Source organism: Mirounga angustirostris, unplaced genomic scaffold (genome assembly GCF_029215605.1).
Source record: "Mirounga angustirostris isolate CCGP_5_RB_7025 unplaced genomic scaffold, mMirAng1.0.hap1 SCAF_3, whole genome shotgun sequence".
NCBI lineage: Eukaryota > Metazoa > Chordata > Mammalia > Carnivora > Phocidae > Mirounga > Mirounga angustirostris.
The window spans coordinates 150,359,837-150,378,888 of NW_026991711.1; the positions used below are offsets into that span (position 1 = coordinate 150,359,837).

At 37.8% G+C, this 19,052-nt stretch overlaps 1 protein-coding gene across 13 annotated transcripts in view; it reads left to right on the forward strand.

Annotated features, from left to right (window-relative positions):
* Positions 1-18,436, forward strand: part of GULP1 (GULP PTB domain containing engulfment adaptor 1) — a 275,824-nt gene extending 257,388 nt beyond the window's left edge. For 6 of the 13 annotated variants that reach the window (XM_064586805.1, XM_064586806.1, XM_064586804.1 and 3 more), the window contains one exon: positions 17,803-18,330. In XM_064586805.1, coding sequence (XP_064442875.1) covers positions 17,803-18,144 — 342 coding nt within the window. In that variant the 3' untranslated portion in view covers positions 18,145-18,330. Of the gene's footprint in view, positions 1-17,802 lie in introns of all 13 variants that reach the window. The other 7 variants (XM_064586800.1, XM_064586799.1, XM_064586810.1 and 4 more) reach the window with 4 other exon arrangements.
* Positions 18,437-19,052: the final 616 nt, after the last annotated feature.

The window sequence follows — 19,052 nt, forward strand, 5'->3', positions numbered from 1 at the left end:
GATGCTTTATGTTAAAAGGCCTCTCTGATGAGGTCCTTTTGTGCCAACTCGAGTCTATTCTCCTGGGTGGATATAGATTGGAAGGAAAAAAAAGTTACTGTCCTTCACTGATCCTTTCATGGCCTATAACTGCACATGTTCTGAAGGAACAATTGAAATTTCTGCATCCAGGTTTTATCTTCCTTCTCTGCTTCCTTTCCAGCAAGAGATATATATCCACATAGACAAACAGAACTGGTTTCTGGAAATGTGATCCTGAATTTGGTTTAAGGCAATTATTAAAGTAGTTTGGGGTATTCAATGAAAATTTTGGAGATGTTTTAGAGGCATATTTCTTTTTCTTTCATTTCCTAAAGGCTAAAACATCAAAAGAAAATGGTGTAAATAATGAATATATATTGGCAAGAATCATGTATACTTATGATTGCCAAAATTTCAAGATTACTGATACAAACTGTGGTATGTCTATGTGGCCAGAAAGATTATTGTGAGATGCACAGTCTTTTCCATCCAGCGCTCATCATAGAATATTTTTTGGTATATGTGAAACCACAAGTACATCAGTGGGAACTTACTTGTATGGAAATACTGTAGTCAAACCACTAATCATGGCAGCCAGATTTCCCAGAATAAAGCAGTTGCTTTAGAAATTGTGCCAACTACTTGGGTTAAAATATGGTTTCAAAGATTGCAGATCAGCATAATATGGAGAAGTTATTAGCAAACTGCAGAAATGTGGTTCTAAAGCAAGCAGTGTTGAATAGCAATTTCAGAAAGACATCTATTTTTCTTAGATATAGGGTCTTAAACAAAGAACAGTTGCAAACCGTGTCAGTTATACCTTCAGTCAAGCTGGGGTTTGCATCTAAATAGCTCTATTCTGCCTAAATGAGTTCTATTCACAAGATACGTCTTTTTCCTATCAAATACAGGGCACCATGTTAACATTTTTTTCTCATTTAAAGTACATAATTATTCAGATGTTTTTATAAGTTATTTTTTGGCTTTATAACCTGACACTTCATACTAGTTGTGAATTAATATGAATTAGAACCAGGGCAATCATAAATATAAAACAATGTGATTTCCATTAATATTCCAATATTCCAGGCAGACTCAGGATGAGGCAGATGGGCCCACTATGGTTAAGCTTTTGTAAGAATTCAATTTCAAATTACAAAAAAAAAAAAAAATACAGAAGAATACAATGAAGCTATATATATTCATAAAACATGCTCGTTATGTCAAGATTTTATAAAATAAATTCACAAAATGAGTTTCTATTTCTTAATTTTATGTACATTTCTTAATGCTGCATAATGCCAATTTGTTCTACATAATATTTTTTAAATTAGCTTGCCCATATAAATGATGCTGTTTTTGTTCTTCTATAATTTTGCTCTCTACATGATACTATTGAGAGAAAACTTTATCCAGTATCTTCCATTGAGTTAATCCTGTAGAGCAAAAATCATGTACCAGTTCTGTGATAAAAGGATCAGTCACTATCAACTGTTTTTGCTTAGGGCTTTCACAGTGTACATGAAATGGTGTGGGTAATTTGATAGGAACTTGTGATTATTATTGGTCATAACTCTATTCCAATAGATGTGAAAGTGTCACAAAATAAGTGGGTTTCTATATGAACACTGTAAAAGCCATAAGTTGTAGATATTCTCCTATTGAAATAAGCAGTTCAAATATCAAATCATGTGATATACTTTTGGATTATGTAGTGTTGTATTTTTAATTTTTTTATTTATTGATACTATGTCTTAAAGAATATTCCTCTAGTTGCTAGTTGCAACTTGGGTTCTAACTCTTTTTTATAGAAAAAATTACATTCAAGAATAAAGATAACATTAATGTTGTGTTGAGTTTCCCAAAATAACAGATGTTAAAGTATTCTGAAGTGGACTTTGAAACATCTTACTTAGATTAATGATTCTCAGAAAAAAAAATAGCATAAAAAGCTAGAGATTTGGCTATTCATGATGATATCTGCCTCTTCCGAACTAGAATTTCCATATTAAATAATAACAGTTGGCTAAAATCCAAAATACTGAAAATATCAATTGCAGGCAAGGATGTAACACAGCAGAAACTCTCATCCATTGCTGGTGAGAATATAAAATGGTGCAGCAAACTTCAGAAGACATTTTCCAGTTTCTTGTAAAACTAAATATAGTCTTACCATTGAATTCAGCAACTACTCTCATAGATGTTTATCCAACTGATTTGAAAACTTATGTCTACATAAAAACCTGCATGTGTATGTTTATTGCAACTTTATTCACTGTTGCTAAAAACTAGAAGCAACCAAAATATCCTTCAATGGGATCCTGAAACAAAAAAAGGACACTAGGTAAAAACTAAAGAAATCTGAATAATTTGTGGACTTCAGTTAATAACAATGCATCAGTATTAATTCCTTAATTGTAACAAATCCAAAACATGTTAATCATGGGGACATTGGTGTGCAGTACATGGGAATTCCCTGTTCTTTCTTTGTGATTTTTCTGTAAAGCTAAACCTGTCCTGAATTTAAAAGTTTATTTAAAAAAAATGTTAAGAGCTCCTTGAGATACGTGGTAACCTATACGTTTCCTGGCTAAGTATAACATTCAAAATGTTAATAAAGCAAAATATAGATATAAGAAGAAATTAACCGTAGAAGTGCCAGTTTTTTCTAGACCTAGCCACAAGAAGAAAGGCCTGTTAAGTCTAAAAAAGGCTAGCGTGCAACAGAAATATAGAAGTGATGATAGTCAAACCAGCATGAGTGGGCATTAATTTAATAGGAATTTAATAGAAACACTAGATTTTTCTTAAGTTGTAGAAATGTCACAAGTGACATTTTCCAATGCTATTTCAAAGACCCTGTTTATTTCATTTTAAGGGCTAGTGTCTGTCAAAGGTAAATAAAAACCCGTGAGCCCGTAAGGGGGTGAAAAAATAGTAAGGTATTTAATATACTTAAATTCGTGCAGAAGGAAAGACCTATACACGGTTGTATGGTCTTGGATTAAAATGCAAAAAAAAAAAAAAAAAAAAAAGCCTCACAAAACAATGAAAATAAATGAACATAATCTCATTCATTCACAGCAAATACCATGTAAATACCTTGAGTAGAACAATTTTTTTGGTGAAGAAAAATATGAGTGGAAACATAATGCATTATATTAGCCTTTAGAAAGATTTTAATCAAGTTGCCGATATGAGATGTTCATGCTTGAACAACTCAAAAGGAATTAACGTAATAGTCATAGAGAGGGTGTTGAGTCAGGTCACAGTGACTTTTATTTGTAGTTGGTATTGAGTAAAGCAATCCAGGCCAAGATCTGCTGTGTCAACAAGTGACCCCCACGTATCAGCAGTGAACACAGTTTATTTCTCACTCACACTACATGTCATTACAAAATGCGGCAGCTCTGTTCCAAGGCAGATCTCTTCCAGGCTAAAGAAGCTGTCCCTAACAGCAGCATCTTCTGGTAAAGAGAAAAGAGGCAGGACAAGTCATTTGCTGACTCAACATTTCTGCTGGGCAGCGGCCCAAGTCACTTATGCTCAGAAGTGAATGCACATTACTTCACTGGCCAAAGCAAGTACACGCCTCCTCCCAAGCTCCTCAGGATAGAGAGAGAGCAAGGGGAATGACTAGGAGGGAAACAAAAGTTGACAAGCATCAATATAATCCATGATACTTATTAAATGCCTCTAATGTTTATTAATTTTGTGACCACGGAAAACAAGTACTTAATATCTTTAAACCTCAGTCTGCTTACCTATAAAATATGAATTGTAGAGGTAAGAATAAAATGAAATGAATATGTGAAGCATCTATATTAGATAACTGAAATGGTAGCTGTTATTATAAATGCCACCTGAATGTAGAAGTACTCTTAGAGCAATGAGAGTCTTATGCTTCCAATAAGTCTTAGGTAAAAAAAAATCATCATCATCATAAAGCACTAAGGAAATTAATATAAAAGGGCTTAACCTTGTATTTCTTTAACCGTTTTATATATCATCAAATGACTTGATAACAAAAATTGTTTTGATATATTGTTTCAGAATAATTTCCTTGTGACTGCCTCATAAAACGTTCTGCAATTTTGAGCTGCCTATTTGCTCCATATGATATCTCTAGTGAAAGTGAGAGTCAATCTTTCCAGGATTGGATGTCCAGAACTAAATAAATCATAACAAGACCTGCGTAATTGAAAACAGGAATGTTGGTCTATGGGAGGACTTACCCCTGTAATAGTGGCCATTGGCATGGCTTCTGCAATGGGTCTGTGCCTGCCAGAAGCCTTTGTGCTGAGTGCGGCCACAGAACCAGGAATCCCACAAAGTCTAATCCAGGTTGCTTTACTGGGAAGCCAAAAACTATGTGCTTTTTCTATGGTTTGGAATTTATTCCAAGGAAAAATTCAAACCAAAACCAAAATTGGCTAACATTCTTTGGAAATATGAGTACTTGGGCAACTCAGATATGCTGAACTGTAAATGGCTGCTGACAAAGTGTCTGTCCAGCTTTGCTTCATTCAACATGGTAGACATGGAGTAGAAAGTAATTATCTATTGCTTAAATGCACTGTCCTTATCTTTCTTCCTCTTGAAAATTTGAATATGTGGTTTCCATGATTCTGAACTCTTCTAATAGCCTTTTTCACAAGTACAAATTCTTGCTCTTTCACTAATCTCACATTTTGATAGTTTCACTTCTACTTGGATGTTGTTAAATCATTTAGTATTTAGTATTATTTTATGTGGTATCTTCTGCCTTTCCATCTAGCTCTTAAGTGCTTGCTAACAGCTACTACAAAGTTTGCTTTTTAATGACCTCGATTATAAATAGCATGTATTAATAAGCATCTGTTTTGCTTATGAACTCTCTCATCTGCCTGCTTATCATTTTTCTTGGTTTTACTGCTCATATCTACAAAATTGTGTTTTTTTCTCAAAGGATATTATGGTCTGAGAGTTGACTCAGAAATATTTAATCAATTTTAATCGAGGAAATAAGACCATTTTAAAATATTTTCAAGTCAGTTGATGTGGGACCTTGCTAATAAAGGCACAATTTAAATTTGTATTTGTCCAGCATAATTCCTTAAAAATGTGTGTTTGAGATATTCCCAGGGTTGAAACCACTGAATTGCTCTCCTTGCATGAAGTCAGAATAAAGTTCAGACACTTTTATTTTTTATTTAATTTAATTTATTTATTTGACAGAGAGAGAGAGAGCACAAGTAGACAGAGCGGCAGGCAGAGGGAGAGGGAGAAGCAGGCTCTTGCTGAACAGGGAGCCAGATGTGGGGCTCGATCCCAGGACCCCAAGATCATGACCTGAGCCGAAGGCAGCCGCTTAACTGACTGAGCCACCCAGGCACCCCAAGTTCAGACACTTTTAGCAAAAATGTGGAATTTGGGTAAAAGAAGAAACTTGAGAATTATTAATGGATGGATTACCCAGAATGAAAGATCTGGGGTAAACAATTCTGTACTGGGCTTCAGGTCAGAGAAATACAAGAGGATGAATACAGGAGAGGCTACTCAGTTTGGGAAGTTTGGGCTGTAACTTAACAGGGATCTCATGAGCATTCAAACCAGGAGAAAAGATAAGCAGTGTAGTAGCTTTTTTACATGTGGATGAGACTACAGGGGAAAGATCCCACTTCTTCAGAGTCCTAGGAAGAAAGTATGGCCCAAGGCTTATGTCAATTCCAAGAATCAGCACCTAGGGAAAGATCTACATTTTGGAAAGTAAGACAGAGAGTCAGATTGACAAGGGAAATATTGCTTCATGTTTTAAGTATGTGCTAAAGTAATTAAGATGTAATAATGTCATAAGATGTGTTTTCTAAGAAAAACACTCTGAGATGGGTATTTGCAGGCAGATGGCTCACTGGGGATTGCTCTTGGTAATGACACCCATGCAGGAGTGAGAGAAGCCTGACCGGGCAGAAGGCCATGTTGAACTGTGAGGCAACATGGCTTCAGCCATCCAGCAGGGAGCTCTGGGGCTAAGTGACCCTTCAGAGAAACTCTGAATTAAGGAAAGTGTGCTGTACCTTCTCACGGATTAGTAATTACATGCAGTGACTTAAGAGAGCGGCGGTTACTTTGGGTGAGGCATCTCCCTTTGGCCAAAAGGAATTCCTGGGGAAGGACTCAGCTATGAGCCATGAGAAAGCAATGGTTCTGGCAATTGGGAACAATAGTGCCTTGGGAACATCCTAATGGAGGGATGTGGGTATTTCAGTTTATCCCATTTGGGAATAGTTCCTCCATGATTTTGGTCGGTCTTTGTTTCATTAAAAAAAAAAAAAATGTACAGGAGAAAGATTAGTGAAAAAAACAAAAACCTAGAGTTCCCACCTCTGCAGCTGGTATTTAGGAAGCAAATGATGGTTGTTAACATGCAGTGCAAAAATCTTCACTTGCTCAGGCCCATAGCTCTATCCACATGCCATAAACCCAGATATCCTTGTTCCTGATTTTCCGATCTTTCCCTGTGTCTCTGACCAACCAACCAAGTCACTCACCACTGCCTATGAATTTGTTTATATTAATTACCATAGGACATCCCCCTTCATAAAGTGGATGACTAAGTGCATTATCAACGATCTGCCCATTTTAAGGATTTTCCTATCATGACTGTCTTGCTGGGCAGTAGAATGGAAAAGCATCTATTCTCCAGATCAAAACATATACCATTTACTTGGGTCTCAGTTAATCTGTTCTAGTATGGCAGCTCCAATAAAGACTATTCTTTGATTCAATTTATTATAGGACCATCAATCCTGCATCTGGTTAGTCATTAAGGATAGAACTAATTGCTTCCACTCCCACCCTCCATTCTCTTGGAATATTCCACTTCATTTACTCCACTGCAATATCTCTGACCCAACAGATCAAAGAATAAATTGGGCTGTTTTGTCTAATAATAAGTACATTCATTTGAATCCTAAATTTATGTACCAGAGAACTGACCAAAAACCCGATAGACCCATTGCAAGTTGAACTTTGGCCAGGAATTCATTAATCAGCAAGCTCCAAACGCTCTCACCCTCATGGAGGATCTATGATGATGTCTTGTGTCCAGTTGTCTTCAAAATATTTCCCTTCCTCACTGTACAGTTGCTCAAATAATTGTCCATAGATCCTCTGGAGGAAAGTCTAGGAGTATCATTACCATACACATCTGATGTACTGTTTCAGGGAGAATCCTTATTCCTGCAGATTTGATCTCTCCTTCCATCAATGGGATCTGGCTCTGAAAACTTGCTCAATTCCCATATTTGACAAAGGATTATGGAATTTTATTGTGAAATCTGGCCTCGGTCTTCTGATGATCCATTCTTGATTTTTTATCATTATATAGTTTGAGCAGCATTACATATCTAGAAATATAGGCCGAGCAACATTTTTCTTAGCTGACTACAGACTATATAACTATAGATTGAATTACTCTTATCTGAACATCTACAATGCCCATAAGGATGCCATATTCTGTTACTATCTCCATTGCTTCCTACAGGCCAAGGGCCTCTGCTTGTCAGACCAAACTTGTTGCTTATTAAAATAATTGCAATACTTTTCTTCTGATGGTCAAATGCCTCCACTTGAACTCTTTGGAATCTTTCCATCCCCATCACTCTCTGTAAGCCGAGTTCTATATGAACACCATCTATCATCAACCTAAAGAGTTCAGCCCCTGCTGATCTTGTCAACAGTGCTGGTGCTCCTGTCACAAGTATAGTCCCTATCACTCTGGTAAATGGAGCATACTCTGGGTGATTTGGAGGGATGTAGCTGGTGGGTTTTCTAACTTTATGTAGATTATTTACTCTAACAGTACTTCTCTGAGTCTTTTTTAAAAACTTATTTCACCATCTTCCCCAGAAGATGTTTTGTCATTTTCATTTCAGAAACCACCTCATCAGCATGTTAGCACTGTCTTTCCAGGCTATAAAGTCCTATAGCACAGGAGAATGCTCCCACATCAATAAATTATCATTTATCCAAATTTGTAATTTCTTTCCTTTGATTCCAAAATGGTCTACTTTCTGCTGATATACAGTTTCTGAAGTATCTTGGGGGTGTAGTTTCTTTCTTTCCTTAGCAGGCTCAGAACTTCCTTTGCCTAATTATGTTGTGACTTTACTCTAGTTTTGGGTCTGGTGGCCCAGGAGATAGATGGGTGTAGATCCCAAGAAGGGATATATATTGTCTTGCTGGTTTAAGACTCCTGTGGCTTCTAAAAGCAAGTAAAGAGTACAAACCTTTAACAGAGAAGATGGGGACTTTTCTGTAGGCTTGGAGTGTTCAAGGTGACCTGATAACTCAAGTTGGGGAATGCATTTATCCATGTGTCCCATTCCATGTTTCAGATTCCCCTTTCTTCCCAATCAGAACCCTGACTTTGGATAATGGGCTTCCAGATTTGAGAATCTAACCTTTCCTGGAGCCAGCCTCCCCTTTGCATCCTGAATCTTATTCTCAGTGTTTTTTTTTCTTCCCTCCAGAATGAGATGAGTCTCTTCACACTGTGCCAACACATTCTGGCTTTCAGAGTTTGTCTTTATTTGTCGACTAATGACGTTTAGTCCACCATGTTTTTCTTTTGTTTTGTTTTGTTTTTTTCCTAATCTATCCAATGCCCAACCAACAGCCAATTCCATAGTCCTTATAAATATTACATTCTCTAAACCCTTAAATATCTGTGTTGTTGCATCTAACAGTGTATTCCTTTCCACAAGTATCCTTTCCATTTGATCATTCTCATCAATTGCACTGCTGCTGTGTTCAAGGCTATGTCAATATTCTACCCATCAGCAGCTATTGGTCCTGACTGTTAGTTTGCCAGAAGTGATCTTGCTCCAAATTATCACGTTAGAGTTTGCCTTCTAGGACCATACTCCGTATTAACTATCATAGGTCACTTTCACAAGGAAATAGGCTCTGTGTTGGGAATTTGCAATAACAATATCTACAAAGGGATGACGGAAGTTAAGATTAGGCAGAGGTAGAAATTGCAATGCAATGCAGTTGCAACAAAGACCTCAGATAATCCCATAGGGGACTCTGTAGCTGGAATAACTTTTCAGAAATGTCTAAATGAATTTGAGAGAATCTGTACTTCCTGTTTAGATTCACCATTGGATATAGCCTTCCCTGAGGGTAAAGTGTAATCTTAGGTGAGGTAGTGCCCATGCAGAAAGTGATTCCTAGGCTGTGACCCCTCAGGGGGGGACAACACTACCAACATTTGTGAGAATGAATGCCCAAACCCCACGGAGGTATCTGAGAGGCAGGGGCATACCATCCAGCATTAATCTCAAACACTTTATGATGATATGCCTCTCTATTGCTTATTTGTCTAACAAAATTATCTCACGCAGCAATGAACTTTTAACAATATCCTATTATAATATAATGTTTCCAATCTCCAGCTCTGGTGGGCAGATTTTTAAGAGGGCTCCCAACATTTCCATCCTCTAGTGCACATGCCCTGTATAATCCCCTCTCCTTGATGTGGGCAGGGCCAGTGAATATGATGGGGTATCACTCCCATGATTACATTACTAATCAATTGACTTTGAGTTAATCAGAAGGAAAAGATTATCTTAGGTGGGTCTGACATGGTCAGGTGAGCCCAATAAAAGAAGGCGAAGCATCAGAGAGATACTCTGCTACTGACCAATAAGAAGCAGCAAACTCCCATGCCGTTCAGGGGGACTGGGAATGGAAGGCTTCTAGTTGGTAAGAGAGAAACCCAACTGACTGACAGCTAGCAAGAAACTGGGCACATCAATCATACAACCACAAAGAAATGCATTCTCCCACCTGAATAAGATTGGAGAGGACCCTGAGTCTCAGATAAGGTAGAGTTCCAGCTAACAGTTTGACTTCAGCCTTGTAAGACACTAAGCCATGCCTGGACTTCTGACCTACAGAAACTCTGAGATAATAAGTACATGTCGTTTTGAGTCACTAGGTTTGTGGTACTTTCTTATAAAACCCCTAATAACTAATAACCAACATTTAAGAAATTCTACAACTCAACTTTGACTTATCTATCCAGTGGTATTTCTCAAGATAAGCCAAAATGAAAACATTGTATCAGTATCTTTCAGCCTCCCTCATTTTTCCCTAAACATATGGTTCTCATTTCTGCATCTGTATTTGTTCCCATGATGTTGTCCTTTATGTGGAATTCTCTCCTCATTCACTCTGCTTATCTAAATCCTACACATTCGTCAAGACCCAAGGTTTACATCTTCTATACGGCATTTAATCTGCATTTTATCTTTTAAAGTACATATAGGCTCTAATTCATTATATGACAAATACATTCAAGTATCCAAGTAAACACAGTCTGCCTTCTAAGCCTATTTCAAAATGTGACCAAAGTTTGGAGAGAGGAATATTCTGTGTCCTCCTTTCCCCAACTTACCCTGTTGATCCCAGTTCAACTTTGCCACTTTAAGGACAAGGTGACCACTGAAATGGATGGATTAACTCTTTAAAATGGGGTTCCAAGGAAGAATTGGCTTTGAGGGGCTGGAGGGGCTTTAAAAATTATTTATCCTAAAAACTCCATTATACAGACAATGAAAGTGAAGCACGAGGAATTTAAGGGCACAATGTCTCAGAGCTGAATTAGAACAGAGAACTAATATCTCCCAGTTTCCAATTTAGTAAATTTATCATCAGAAAAAAAGCTAGGAGTTTTAAAAAAAAATACTCGATCTGTGCTTTTCTAACTCATAATTATTAACTTGATCTATCATGGATGATGGTATAACATTATATTATAATAGCATATAAGTAATAGGATAGTATCATGAGCAGTGGGCTGTAGGAATCTAAATCCTGAGTTTAAACCCTGTCTCTGCCACTGGTGAATTGTAGGATATAGGGGATTTATGTAAACTCTCTGAGCCTCAGTTTTATATGTAATATAGTCATAATAAAACATACTACCTCCTAGGGTCTTCGTCATGATAAAAATTGGTTTAATTACTTGTATTTTTATTTTTATCACCTTAAAAAATCAAATAAGTATTGTGGGTTTTTTTCTTAAGATTTTTTAAATTTATTTGACAGAGAGACACACTGAGAGAGGGAACACAAGCAGGGGCAGAGGGAGAGGGAGAAGCAGGCTTCCCGCTGAGTAGGGAGCCCAATGTGGGGCTTGATCCCAGGACCCTGGGATCATGACCTGAGCCAAAGGCAGATACTTAACCGGCTCAGCCACCCAGGCGCCCCCCAAATAAGTATTGTTGCACTAAAAATTGTCCTGAAAATATGTTGGAAGTATTGTGCCACATTTTTAGATCTGCTCCTAAGAGACATAAGACAGACTTCAGTCCTTAAGTGGGATCAATAGTAAAACAGCCAGACATTCACAGAATAGGAACAAATTAGAATAACTTATAAACGTGCTGGAGAGAGTGAGTGCTAGTTATGCTGCAGGTTCCATTCTTATTCATAGTATTTTAGCAGGTGCTTCCCAATTGTCCCTTATAGTGCTTCAGAATTACTTCTGGATTTTACCTTTTCAATCAGGCTTCCATCTTGGTTTATTTTTTAAATCAAATTTTGTGAATTTCAAATAAACAGAACTTGAGAGTCTTTAGTTGTAACCCATTGATCTTTGATGTTCTACCATTGGCAATTCATTTTTTTAAGTAAAATAATTCTGTTCTACAAATAAAAATGCAATTCTCAGCACCTGATTTGAGTGAATTTACTTGATCACTCTCCCAGTGAAAGAAACAATATTAAATGAGATAGAAGGGCGAAAAGATTTGGAAAAAAGATATGACATATGAAGAAGAGAGAAGGGGGTTTGTTGACAAACTCATCTAGTATGATTTTACAAATGTTGAACAGTGATGTATTAGTCACTGCACTGAAGATTTATAAAGTAGTCAAGTGCAGCATATCTAAAAATATTTAACTGAGATATTGGTGTTATTGTAAACACATGGAACAAGATGAGCAGAAATTCTTTGGCTTGACTGTTGATTTGTATATTGTGTCCAACAGCTATAGAGGAACAGAGAATTTCTCAATGAAACTTGTAAACATTTTTGATTTGGGTAGAAACTATTGATGCACTTTGTACAATTCAATAAAAAAGTGTTCTAGGAAGTTCTGGGTGGTTTAATAGATCAGGCAACCCCAGATCAGCTATGTTTACCTGGTAAAGAATGCATGTGACTAGTTTACAAATTTTCCTCAGTTGTTTCTGGGTCTGGTTAAGGAGACAGCCTTCTGGTCCTAACTCCAATATTAATTTGATGTGACATTTTGGGGAAGTTACTTACCCTCTTCATGCCTTTCTTTTTCCTAAAAGAAGGATGGTAAATCTCTGCTTATTTAGAGAGAAGATGATGATGAGTAGTAAGTAGAATAATGGATGCTAATGCACTGAAAGTGTAAAGAACTACAAAATACAAGGAATTGGCTTTAGTTACAAAAAAAAATCAAGAAGATTTTTTTTTAAGATTTTATGTATTTACTTGATAGAGAGAGAGAGCACACAAGCAGTGGGAGCGTCAGGCAGAAGGAGAAGCAGACTCTCCGCTGAGCAGGGAGCCCGATGCGGGGCTCGATCCCAGGACTCTGGGATCATGACCTGACCCTAAGGCAGATGCTTAATGACTGAGCCACCCAGGTGCCCTCTCAAGAAGATTTAAATAGAATGTTTCATTAATAAACATGGACCTGATCTTTATGAACACTAAATTTTGCTTAGAGTAAAATGAAAATCTGTATGAAAAATTAAAAAGTGTACAAAATAATACAATTGTCATTCATTGGAAGAAGAGAAATGATTTTGCCTTTTTGGTTGGGAAAGATAAAATGTGCTTATTATCAAAACAGTCCTTTAGGTTTTCTATGGTTATCTGGATGAAATAGAGAGTACATTGCTTTCCTTCCAGCTGACTTCACACATTTAATCATTACCAATACTTGCTGGCCTGACGTGAAACTTGACACTCATATCAAAAGATGAGATTTGAGAAGGAAAGAGGAAGAAAAAAAAAAAACAGGTCTCTAAATAACTTGTTACATATAATATATTCAACAGCTGGGTTTTCTTATTCTGATAATTTCTCTTTGATCACACAGATCACGATTTGATGATAACATGTGGATCACAATTTGATGGTAATTTTTTACAAGGAGAAATACAGTTTTGTTTTGTTTTTAAATCAAGACAATTTATTTTTTCACCTCTTTTCTTGCGTGACGTGACCACAGGCTTAACCTGTCACTGAAATTGTGCTGTTTCCACTTCGGCTTATTCCCTGATGTGAAATGATATCATGTTTCCGTAGTTTCTGGATAAACTCAAGCACAAGCTAAACCTCAAGATGTCTTGTGGCTTTGATCTAAGCCTCTGTCTATGGTTTATAAGCCTCAGAAAGTGCTATTGTAAAATATCTGCAAACTGTCTATTTCTTATAAAACTGTTAAGTTTTATTGGAGTGAATCTGGTGATTTTTTGCCTCAGTCTCTGCTTTTCCAGATGCCTGACATGAAAGGAATATAGGTTGCCTAACATATAAATGGAAAAGCCTTTCATTAAGAAATAGATTTTCCCCTTACAACCTCTAGTTTAATTTTTTTTCCCTAGAAGTAATGCCCTGTGGGCCTGTAGTTTTTATGATTTTTGTTTGTTCTTCCTATATCTCAACATCACTAACACTTGTTCAAATGGCTTAATAGCCTGATTTTTAAATCTGATTGATCAAAAATTAAACAACAACAACAACAACAAAATACCCACAGCTTCAAATTTAATCAAGTGACTTATTTTATATTGTCCTTATCTGATATTAAAGTTAAATAGGTCAATGGGGCGCCTGGGTGGCTCAGTCGGTTAAGCATCTGACTTTTGATGTTGGCTCAGGTCATGATCTCAGAGTGGTGAGGTTGAGCCCTGCATTGGGCTCCTCGCTCAGCGTAGAGTCTGCTTGAGATTCGCTGACTCCCTCTCCCTCCGCCCCTTCCCCCCAAATAAATAAGTAAATAAATCTTAAAAAAAATAGTTAAGTATGTTGAAACTAATTCCAAAAAGCTGATTTAATCAACTGCGTGTAGCGGACATTCAATTTTCTGAGATTTTCTGTTAAGAAAGAGTTAACTCGAGTGGTCACTCAATACCACTTCCTTTTTATCCCGTCAGTTCCTGGTGACATTATGGAGATCAACTCAAATCCCGAGAGACATGACAAATCTTACTTCTCAGCTCTTTCAGAAAGTTTTCCTTCCTTGTGTGCCCCCTCCTCATCTCCACCCCAGTCACTCCCTCTGTGATGCTAGTAATACTTAGTAACTAGTTCTCATGTATCATTTATATAGAAATATGTTTGCGTTTTTCCCGTCTTGTCTTCACCCAGCCTAATATTCACACAAACACCTATAGGGCTGTGTACGATTTGGAACAGGCCTTACCTTTTATTCTTGTATCTCAGTAATGAAGAAACAGATACATGAAGGGATTTTTGTTAACAATACAGGTAACAGCCCCTTAAGCTTTCAGGAAAAGCTAAACTTGAACAAAAGTTCTAAGCAATTAAAATATTAAGAAGTGTTATGGAAAATATTCCTTATGACCTATTCATTTTCTCCTCTTCCTTACTGAAAAGACTTTTGTTCAAACAACACGGCCAACTAAAATTATTTCCTCATACTCCTTTGCAGCTATTATATGACATTGGTGGTCAAATCTATATTATTGCTTGATATAAAGGGAAAGAGTTAGATAATCTTCTTGCCTTTCCCTCTTCTCCATCTTGGGATACAGGTGTGATGTCTAGATGCGCAACAGCTGGTTTGCACCACACAAATTAAAACGACATACTAAGGAAAACAGAGAAAACATATCAGACCCTCTTTTATTACATGGTGTCCCCCTCATCCCAATTCTGAGCAATTTACCTCTGAATTTCCTATTTTAGAAGGAAAAATAATTAAACAGTAGATTCAACTTTCTGATGCATAGAACCAAACATACTTCTAAATAACAAAAATGTATATTAAAAAAACTATTTAAATTGTAAGATCTTAAAGTGACAGCCCTATAACTTGCATTTCTGTCTCTTCATATATCATTATTTGAATTTTCCTCCCTGGAAGGAAAAGAATAATTTTTTTTTTTCCAGTTCGTAGAGCTCCTGCTAAGCGAGTTTAAGAACACAAATGATAAATTAAGCTTCTTTTTATAAAATAAGTGTAGAGAATAATCGAACTATCCATGTAAAAAAGTTAGCTGCTTACTAAGCAGTTATTCACACTTATATTTTCTGTTGGGTTTACTTTAATGTGGAGCTTCTGAACAAAGCTAACTGAATTTGTCCGGTGAAAAGTCTCACGATTTTTGGAAAACCAATGCTGAGTGGTTGAGATTTAGAGACCAACCAAGAAATCATGTAAAATTTTCCTTTGTATGTGAAATGTAAATATTTTTCTCTTTGATTAAAAAAAAAAATCCCTGTCAGGCACTTGGGTGGCTCAGTCAGTTAAGTGTCAGACTTGATAGCAGCTCAGGTCTTGATCTCAGGGTTGTGAGTTTGAGGCCTGTGTTGCACTCCACGCTGGGCCGGGAGCCTACTTAAGAAAAAAAAAATCCTGTAATTGCTGAACAGTTAAACACTTTAAGGAAGTAAATGAATTTATAGGAAGAAAAGTTAGCTACTTTGCACAAAATTTTGCAATTTTATAAATTATATTTCTTTTTATTAACAAGGGTTTACGGTTTCTTAGATAAAATTAGAATGGATTTTGGATTAAAATGGATTCATATTGTCATGGATGTATTTATCCCCCAGGTGTTCCTTTTCTTCAGAGAAACTAGAAATACTTTGTCTATAACCATACATTAATTTTCCAGGATAGCCCCAATTTCAGTAATACTTAGAGGTCATGTACCCTGATTTCTTTTTTTAATCATTATATTCTTTGTTCCAAAACTCTCCCTGTGGACTGTTTTTATTTTGAAATAAAATATAAAGTCTCTCAGATCTCACTCAATAAAACAAATAATTTTGAAGTGTTACTCTTCTATATTCTAAATTTTACTTTGAGGCTGCATGTGAATTTGTCTCTGAGTCTGGAAGCTTTGCTCTCCTCTCCACAGAATTTATCCCCTTGCTCAAACCTTCTATATCCTCAGCCGCAATGTCTGTCTGGCTCTCAGTGCCTTCTAGACCATAGTGCCAAGCCAACCTCTCACTCAGGTCTCCTTCTACACTCCTACGCAAGAGAAGGCTGGACCTTTAGGAGAATAAATTGGATTATTTGTAATGGTTCATTATTGAGGTGACTCTGAGTCCATAATTTTCATGAAGTCCCTTAGTGACATAGCTCTTAAGACCTATTAAGGATTTGGTTAAAAAAAAAGTGAGTGTCCTTTGGGATTTATGTGATCAGGACAGAGATCTGGTTTCATTGCCAGATTATGGAGCTAAGGTTCATGGAGAGTGAGACACATCTCTAAGTTATACCCGTGTGGCGGAAATATCACAAATCACCTCCATCTGATTGGTCTTCAGCTTATTTAGTTCGGTCCTCCAAACCTAACCTCAATGCACCATCATACTAGTTATACAGTTGATGCATAAGGATGTCATGGGGCTTTGTGGGATTATCTGTATTGAGTCTAAACAAAGTTTTTTGGCACAGACAGATGTTACTTCTGCTAAGCCCTTGATTGGGAGTTAGGGATTCATTAGTGAAGGTGAGATTATCACCTCTGATACCCTCCAGAGTCATGTAGCTGTGTGTTCCTTGCTGGAGTGGAGGCTAGACGGTCAGTAAAAGGAGACTCAAGCTCAATGAAGACCAAATATTACAATAATGTCCCTTGAAGGAATCCTTTACCTGGTCCCACGTTTGACATTTTGTTTTGGCTGCAGTTTCTATACCTTCTTACATACCATGACTGGTGTTGAGTACACAGGCTTCTCTTTCCTCCTGTTCAGATTCCTGTTGACATACCTTTCCCCATCTTCTTTGTCCCTCCAATGCCTACACCCACTTCAAACAGGACATATATATAATCTTGTCATGTTCTTTGTAGTAGAACTTAAAGTCCCAGCTACAGAGACAGAGTCATTTACAAAAAAACACCCTCCAGTTCCCCGAGGACACAAAGGATCTTAGTCATACAAACTTCTCAGTCGATGCAAACTAATTGTAATCCAAATTCTGATTTGATAGGTAGATGGATAGATACATTGATACATAGATACATGTGCACATGTATCTATATATATAATAAATTACCATGTTATAAATGTAAAATGGGTGACCATTTTTGTTTTGCCTCATTTAAGCTGTGTAATCTGTACTGTCTTTTAAGGACCATAACAAAAAAGGTAAGGGAGGGTGGGGTTATTTATCTTAGGGGCATCCACTCTGGACACTTGAAATTCCAGTGCTTAGAAGCCTGAAAATGTTCTTGATCTGGGAAATCCCCCAGCTCTAACCTACTATTGCAGGATAAGCCAGGAGCCTGGGGAAACATGAGAAAGGAGGATGAATGCTGCAGAGGCATGCAATGTTTCTTTTGTGGTTGGCATCGTAGAACAATAGGAACAAGACACAGAGTACACAAGCAATGGTGAAGACACCCCAAAGCCCCAAATTTGGGACATTACCCGTCATCTGACTTTATGAAATTCAGGATTTAAATGTCTCTCATTCCCCGTTTCCACAGTGGAATCCTTGTAATTGGACCCCATGATCTTGCGGTCATTCCCTTTCTGTTTACAGATCAGTTATTCCATCCCTGGCCTCAGAGGTGTGAACAAGTCTGCAAGGGAGAACACTGTGAGTGGTTCAAAGTCATTGCTGGCCAACGTTTCCATCAAGTGTGAGGTGCCCTCAGCCAAAGGCAGAGTAATGGAAGAGAGGGCCTCCGAGGAGGTCCAGTCTGAGGAACCAAGAATTCATTCTCTGGAGCAACTGCTGGTTAAAGCACCAGGCACAGGATCGGAAAGGGACGCCCGGGAGGTGGGGTCACTGGGCACAGGATCGGGAAGGGACGCCCGGGAGGTGGGGTCACTGGGCACAGGATCGGGAAGGGACGCCCGGGAGGTGGGGGTCCTTGAATGATGCCCGTTGATACCGCTCTCCACAGCTTGTGACATCTGGGTATAGGAAAGCAGGGTGTGGATGAAAACTGTTAAAGAAAATACAGGGTGCTCTTTTTCTTTTGAATGTTTTAGATATTTTCCTTGAGAATGCTGCACTGGGGAAGCCAACCAGGCCAGAAGGATAAAATGTACTGTTTCTTTGTTCATCGTGTCTCATGAGGTACAACCCTCTTGACATCTCGCACAGGCTCTGGCCTAGAAGGCCTTGCTCTGATCAGAGGGATTTGCTCTAAGTTAAAAGTGGTGGAGAGGGGTGAGGGTTGAGCTCAGTGGGTTGATATTCTTTTCACAGTCCTTTGTGTAACTCCTGGCCAGGAAAGCCCCTGGAGGAAGGGCAGGGATCTGAAGGAAAGAGGTTTTGCAGAGAACCAAATGCACTGCTATTCTTTCTGGCTTTCCGTGGACATTATGGCCGTCAGCCAAACTCCTGGAGGCTCTGAAAGAGACATGTTCCCATAAAGCTCTGTTTCTCCTGAATCTGACTCAAAAGAAGAAGAGAAAGGGGAAAAGAAAGAAAAAAGAAAAAGAAAAGAAAGAAAGTCTGATGTTCGGACTGTGAAAACTTTTTCTCGGCCTGGAAGTGAGGAGAGTGAAGAAGGGTACAAGTCAGCAGACATTCCATTCCTGAATCTGAGAATGTCTTTAGAATTCTGTTGAGAGCAAGCACAGATGGATCTTAATGGTCTCATACTTTAGCAGTCTGATGTTGACATAAAGGCAGCCAATTCTGATAGTTTTACAGATGGCCCTTGGCCAAGATTCCGACTCAAACTCCCTAGGCTCTGTTCTAGACCTGGCAGACTGGGCAAGGGACTGCAGAAGAAGACAGGCAGGAAGCTCTAGGCTCCCAGGCCTCAGTTCTGCTGT